This window comes from Chanodichthys erythropterus, chromosome 1, assembly GCF_024489055.1.
Source record: "Chanodichthys erythropterus isolate Z2021 chromosome 1, ASM2448905v1, whole genome shotgun sequence".
Taxonomy (NCBI): Eukaryota; Metazoa; Chordata; class Actinopteri; order Cypriniformes; family Xenocyprididae; genus Chanodichthys; species Chanodichthys erythropterus.
Window position 1 is genome coordinate 8,027,770 of NC_090221.1, and position 6,980 is coordinate 8,034,749.

A 6,980-nucleotide genomic window follows, 5' to 3' on the forward strand; every position below is an offset into this window, starting at 1 on the left:
GAGGGGTCAGGAGTTTATGGACCATAAGGGCTTAAACCACAACATCCTTTAGACTGTTTGCATGTTGATTATCATTAGGACCCCCAAATTATGTCAATCAAATCAAGTATGATCAGTGCATAATTTTGTTCTGAACCTCCATCATTACCAAATATACCATGTTTTGTTTTTTTGTTTTGTTTTTTTCAGTCAGATTGCTAAAAGGGAAACCCACAAAGCAGAGTTAATGAAAACACAATGCAGACAGTGTCTGTGGAAATCATGCTGAGTTTATTTACAAGTAATACAGTTCTGGAGGCCAAGGGGTGAAAGAATGAAGAAGGGATAGAAGGAGAGGAAGCTAAAGAGATGGACAGATGGTGGGGGTGCAGGGGAAACATATTTGGGAAAAGATTAAAGAAAGAAGATGACAAACAGGGGAAAATCAAACATTAGGCCATAAATTCAACAGAAGCTAGACTGCCTACAGATGAGTTATTATGAAGGGAGAGAAAATGTGTAAACGGAGAGTCTTTACTCATGGTACATTCTAAGGATGCAACTCTTAATAACTCCCATGTACCTGGTCCAGACAGCATGATGCCTGAGGGGGGAAAAAAAAAAATCAGGGAGAGAAATTTAAAAATGTTTCACAAAATACATTTTTATTCTACTTATAAGAGCTTGGTTTTGTTAGTACATTTGTTCACTTTGATGAGAAATTCTCTTCATATACACTACCAATCAAAAGTTTGGGATCAGACCATCAGTATGTTTTATTAAGGAAAATTAATACTTTTTTTTTTTTTTTTGAGAAAGAATGCATTAAAATCAAAATTTAAGACTTTTATGCTGTTACAAGAAAACAATCTGTTTCAAATAAATGCTCTTCTTTTGAACTTTCTATTCATCAAATAATCCTAAAAATGTATCAGTTTCCTCAAAAATATTAAGCAGCATAACAGTTTTCAACATTGATAATAATATGAAATGTTTGTTGTTCAGCAAATCAGCATATTAGAATGATTTCTGAAGGATCACGTGACACTGAAAAGTGGAGTAATGATGCTGAAATCTCAGCTTTGCCATCACAGGAATAAATAACATTTTAAAATATATTAAAAGGAGCATAAGAAATAAATAAATTGTAATAGTATTTCATAATATTTTTGATCAAATAACTGCAGCCTTAGTGAGCATAAGATACTTTTTTCAAAAACATTAAAAATATGACCAACCCCAAACATTTGAAGAGTAGTGTAGTTCAGGATAAACACATATTTTCCAAGTGATTCGGGGTGTTTTGATTTGGTTTGAATAAACTGAAAACCACATTCCATAGTGGTTAAACCACATAAATGACTAGACAGGAAACAAAGGTGACTACATATAAAACAATGTGCATAAGATACAGTGACCCCCACTGGCTGCAAAGAGAATTTCCCCTGAACAAAGACCTCCATATGAAGCAACTGTCCAGAAAATCACCATACACACTATACAACAGCCATAGTGACACTTACTTGAAGGTGTCAAGGATATGTGCCGAGTTAGTATAATGAGTAAGGTAGAGGTTCACGTCCACTAATGTCCATTTGTCTGATCGACAAGGTTCAATAAACTGTGAAGAGAACAAAGAATGAATGCTTTGTGAAAAATTTGAGTACTTCAGATCTGATGGAAGTTTTTGTTAAATACCTTTTCAACAAGGTCAATGAAGAAATCGCGGACATCTTTTGCGTTGATTAACTTGGCAGCGATATTTACAAGGCCCCTTGAGAGATTCTACAGCAGAATATATTTTGAAATCATGAAGAAAAGCATTTATTTCACAAGAAACACATGACCAACCAATCTTCTTACCTTAAAATTGGCTTCCATCTCGTTGAAGACATTAGTTTTACCCCGCAGAGCAGTGCACACTAAACTGAGTGGATGACAGGTTTCATTATTCAGAAGGCTGAGACAGAGGGAGTAACATGCAACATTTACAACAGCCCTCCTCAGACCCGCATATCTCTTCTCCTCGTCTAAATCTCTCACTCACACACAGTGCTGAACACACACCTTTTGTGTTGGTCTAAGAGATCCTTGTCTGTGATTAGAATTTTGAGGTCTTTGAGGTCTTGAAGGAATTCCTTATCCAGATCTACATCCATGTCCTCCATCATGTTATCTAATAGAGAGAGATGGTGGATTTTGAGAGTACAGACAAAGACAAAAAGGGAGATCATTTCATCTATGTGTTTTTCTACACTACACAAGTGGTCCATTAATGACCTCAGACTAGATGCTCAATAACATACAGATGTCAAATTAAACATTAGGATAATTATGTAAGGGATAATGTGCAGTCAGCACATTTAGCAGCCATTATACAAAATCATTGGAACACTGAATGCCACGACCAATTTCAAGTATTGCAGTTGGCTGTGTGAGAGCTGTGTAACTGGTCTTACCCACAGCTCCTAGAGTCCAGTTGTTGATGAGCTGCCCAGCACAGAAGGCGAAGTCTTGGAAGGTTAGATACTGCAACTTTTTCTTCCCCGTCTCAAAACGATTATTGGCAAAGAACACTATTGCAGCATAGTCTCTGGAGGAGGAATTGGCAAGATCGTTTAGCAAGAGAAGGTGAAAAAGCACCAAATCAGCACTGAAGCAACTGTTCATGGGAATTTGCATCCGCACATTTTCAATGAATATATCACTGAAAGAATAAATGCCTTTATAATAATCATTCCTAAATGTGCTTTAACTACTCTCCATTTGTTTCTCATTTTCTGTGCTTTCTGAATAAAAAGGTTTAGAAAGAAACTTCAGTGACACTTTACAACAATATTTTTTGCTAACAATGCAGCAGAAATACTTCTACAGCATTAATTAATCTTAATGTTAATCTCAGCATTTACCAATACTTTTTAAAGATCAAAACTGTATCTGTTAACATTAGTTAATACACTGTGAACTGACATTAACGCTAACATTAAAGGGACAGTTCACCCAAAAATGAAACTTCTGTCATCTATTACTCTCCTTCATGTCATTCCAAACTTTTTTTCTTCTGATGAACACAAAAGAAAACATTATGAAGAATGTTGGCAACCAAATAGTAGGAAAAAAAACTACGGAAGTCATTTGCTACCATTAATTGTCTGGTTACCAACATTATTCAAAATGTCTTCTTTTGTGTTCTACAGAAGAAAGAAATACAGGTTTGGAACAACATGCAAGCGAGTAAATGATGGCAGAATTTTATTTTTTGGGTAAACTATCCCTTTAACAAAGATTAATAAATGCTCTAAGAATACAGTGCTGCTTGAAAGTTTGTGAACCCCTTGCATATTCTGCAAAATGTTAATTCTTTTAACAAAATAAGAGATCATACAAAATGCATGTTATTTTTAATTTAGTACTGTCCTGAATTTACATAAGAGATGTTTACATTTAGTCCACAAGATGAAAAAAAAAGATGAATTTGTTAAAATGACCCTGTTCAAAAGTTTACATATGATTCTTGATTCTTAATAATGTGTGATGATCCACGACTGTTTTTTTTTGTTTTGTGATGGTTGTTCATGAGTCCCTTGTTTGTTCTGAGCAGTTAAACTGCCCAATGTTCTTCAGAAAAATCCTCCAGGTCCTGAAAATTCTTCAGATTTCCAGCATCTTTTACATTTTTGAGCCTTTTCCAGCAGTGACTGTATGATTTTGAGATCCGTCTTTTCACACTGAGGACAATTGAGGGACTCAAACACAACTAATAAAAAAAGTTCAAACATTCACTGATGCTCCAGAAGGAAACAAGACGCATTCATTTGAAGATCAAGATAAATTTTACTTAATTTGTCTCCGGGAAACATGCAAGTATCTTCTGTTGCTTCCGAAGGGCAGTACTAAATAAAAAAAATATATATATTTCAACAAAATAAGAAAAATGTGTATATCTTCATCGTGTTCAAAAGTGTTTCTGTGTTTCCTTCTGGAGCATCAGTGAATGTTTGACCCTTTTTTAATAGTCCTCAGTGTAAAAAGATGAATCTCAAAATCATACAGTCACTGCTGGAAATGGGGTCAAATATGCAAAAGATACTGGAAATCAAAGATTTTCAGGACCTGGAGGATTTTTACTGAAGAACAGAGCTCAGTTTAACTGTTCAGGACAAACAAGAGACTCATGAACAACCATCATGAAACAAAAACAGTAGTGGATCATCCAGGTAACCACACACAGTATTAAGAATCAAGGGTATGTAAACTTTTAAGCGGGGTCATTTTTATAAATTATTATATATTATATATATAAACATATGTAAACATCTTCTAATATCTTAAAATATTGAGGACAGTACTAGATAAAAAAATAACATGCATTTTGTATGATCCCTCTTATTTTGTTAAAATAATAAACATTTTGCAGATTCTGCAAAGGGTTCAAACTTTCAAGCAGCACTGTATATTGCTCATTATTAGTTCATGTTAGTTAATGCATTAACTAATGTTAACAAATGAAACCTTACTGTAATGTGTTACCGAAACTTCAAGGACAAGGAATAGATCAAAACAGAGTAATTTAAGCAAATGTTCAATTCTTTCTCACCTTGCTAATTGATCAGGTAGCAGAAAGTGTTGCCGTATGTTTTCCACAAGGGGGCCCTTGAGTTCTTCCACCACTTTGAACACTCGCTTGAAGTTGTCAAACTATATTTGAGGAGATAGATATAATCATTTTGTTTCCAAAAAGGTCTTAGAAAAGTATCCAAGCATAAATCTTAGATATCAATGAGAAATGTTTAGTCACTCAGCTAACCTGTCTTCTGCAGCTCTTCAGCGTAATGCCTGTCTTTGTACTAACATCATCAAGGTCTTTTTTTGTTCCTTTGGAGAGTTTTTTTCCCAGGACCTCTCGAACAAACAAATCATCAAAAGCATAATACCTAGAAGAAAATATGAATAAATGAATACTATAAAAACTGCTTAATAAATAAAACAATTTATATTGGCAAAACACAAATCAGCACATACCGTTCAATGAGCATGGCTTGTCGGTCTGGCGGTATCTGAAACAGAAGCTGATTGGCTAGTTTAGCTGGGTGGTGTAAAAGTCTCTCGCACATCTGGAAAGTTCTGTACTGGTCCATGGTGTCACTGAGCAACACTTCTGCACTCGCCTCACACTCCTCCATTACACCTCCTTCTATCCGCACCGTCACTGCATCGTTCACTATGAAGGCAACCACATTGTTATTAATAAATATAATAAAAATTATATAATACATAACTTTCTAAGCAAGTATTACAGTAGTTTATAGTTTCATGCATTATACGTTACCTGTATATCCATTCAACCACAGTTGATACACCTCTTTGTCCATAATGGTGGTGTTTCCAACAAATACATCCAGCTCCACAGACATCTTGGCATCGGCAATGTATGCGTTTAAGCTGTACAGAGTCACGTGGTCATGGTAAGTTAATACCAAAAAGATGCTTTAAACATCCAAAGTGTCTTAGTGCAAGGATAAACTGGTATTAGATAGTCTCACTCTTCTGGCAAGTAAAAAAAACAAGACTTACAGTAACGTTAACTGTTTCTTAATCAGAACTGAAGTTACGGCCATAAACTAATCATTAACTAATCCATAACACAATTTAACACACCACACAGTTCAGACATGCTACATTATTATGTATTATATTTCTAAGTGGACTTACCAGACACACAAACGTATTCTTATTAATGCGTCAGTAGGTTTTTAATCACATTCAGATATCACAACATTAGCTATTTTGTTCCTTTCAACATTTAATCGCTCGAAAACATAATCATATCGGATACGAACGTTTAGAGATAATTACCACGAGTCGATCATACAGTGGTAACAATCACATTTATGTTTACCAAACAACAACTGTCATATCGTGCGACTACGCTTCATCCATAGCAACAGCACTCGTTGTGACTACTTCCGGGTGTGCGCCGCATTAATTTTACGTCACATTCACGTGACTGTAGTTTCGGGTAGTGAGTGTTCGGGTATCATCACAAATATGGCAAGCCGTTTTGACTTTTATACACATCTTAGGATATGAATTCTTGATATCAACAATTCAATTGTTGATATCAGGAATTACATTTCCAGTAGTAACAATGTTAATTCTTGATATCAACATTTGAATTTCCACTAGTAAAAACTAGAATTCTTGATATCTGTAATTTCACTAATGTCACCATAGGCTGCCATTCAAATTCAATTGTTGATATCAAGAATTGATTTCTTACTAGTTGAAATTCCAATTTCACATATCAGAAATACAATTCTTACTAGTAAAAATCGTAATTTTTGATATCAATAATTGACTCTTCGCTAAGCCACGCCCGAAAACCGCCACAGGCCAATCGTGGTTTAGCAACCGTTACTAAGCACGGGAGGTCTGTCAAGCTTTCGAGCGAGGGAACATGCCAAAGCGTTGTGCTTATGGATTGTGTTAACCTGACCCGGTATCCTAATAGTTTGGACGGGGTGGTGGAATTTTTTTTCCCTTCCAGACACCTAAAACCCAAGTGGAGAAATGCCGGTGTTCTGACAATTTGTGCTACCCTGTCAGATTTTGGTACCTCCCATTGAAACAGTAGGTAACGTTAGCAAAATCTGACAAAATCCGAAAAATGCTAACGTTACCTATCAGATTGTGCTTCCAGTGTGATATTAACGTGGTCTATGGCTTTATTAACATCTACACCTACCCCAACCCTTAACCTACCCTTATAATAATGCATATACAGTAATTTTGTGTTATTTATCATGACAACAATGATGTAATATTGATGTATGCATATGCAGTAAGCCCAGGTAGGTCAATCTGATGAGTAGGTTAGCAAGCTAGCTAACTCAGCACATCATTGCTTGGAAATAATGATGGTTCTTTATTCATAATGCATATATTTGAACGTGAAATAAAATTATTAAAGGCAAGACGGAGTTACGTTAGCCTGGCGTGCT

The 6,980-nt window shown here is 35.4% G+C and overlaps 1 protein-coding gene across 1 annotated transcript; it reads right to left on the reverse strand.

Moving 5' to 3' along the window:
* Window positions 1-231: 231 nt before the first annotated feature.
* fibpa (fibroblast growth factor (acidic) intracellular binding protein a) lies at window positions 232-5,934 on the reverse strand. The gene is made up of 11 exons (XM_067372519.1): window positions 5,692-5,934; window positions 5,309-5,421; window positions 5,002-5,200; window positions 4,787-4,913; window positions 4,577-4,677; window positions 2,439-2,572; window positions 2,047-2,155; window positions 1,843-1,906; window positions 1,678-1,764; window positions 1,503-1,600; window positions 232-583 (listed from the first exon to the last, which is right to left on the reverse strand). Exons 2-11 carry the CDS (start codon window positions 5,391-5,393, stop codon window positions 514-516), a joined length of 1,074 nt encoding a protein of 357 aa, XP_067228620.1. The 5' UTR covers window positions 5,394-5,421; window positions 5,692-5,934; the 3' UTR covers window positions 232-513.
* Window positions 5,935-6,980: the final 1,046 nt, after the last annotated feature.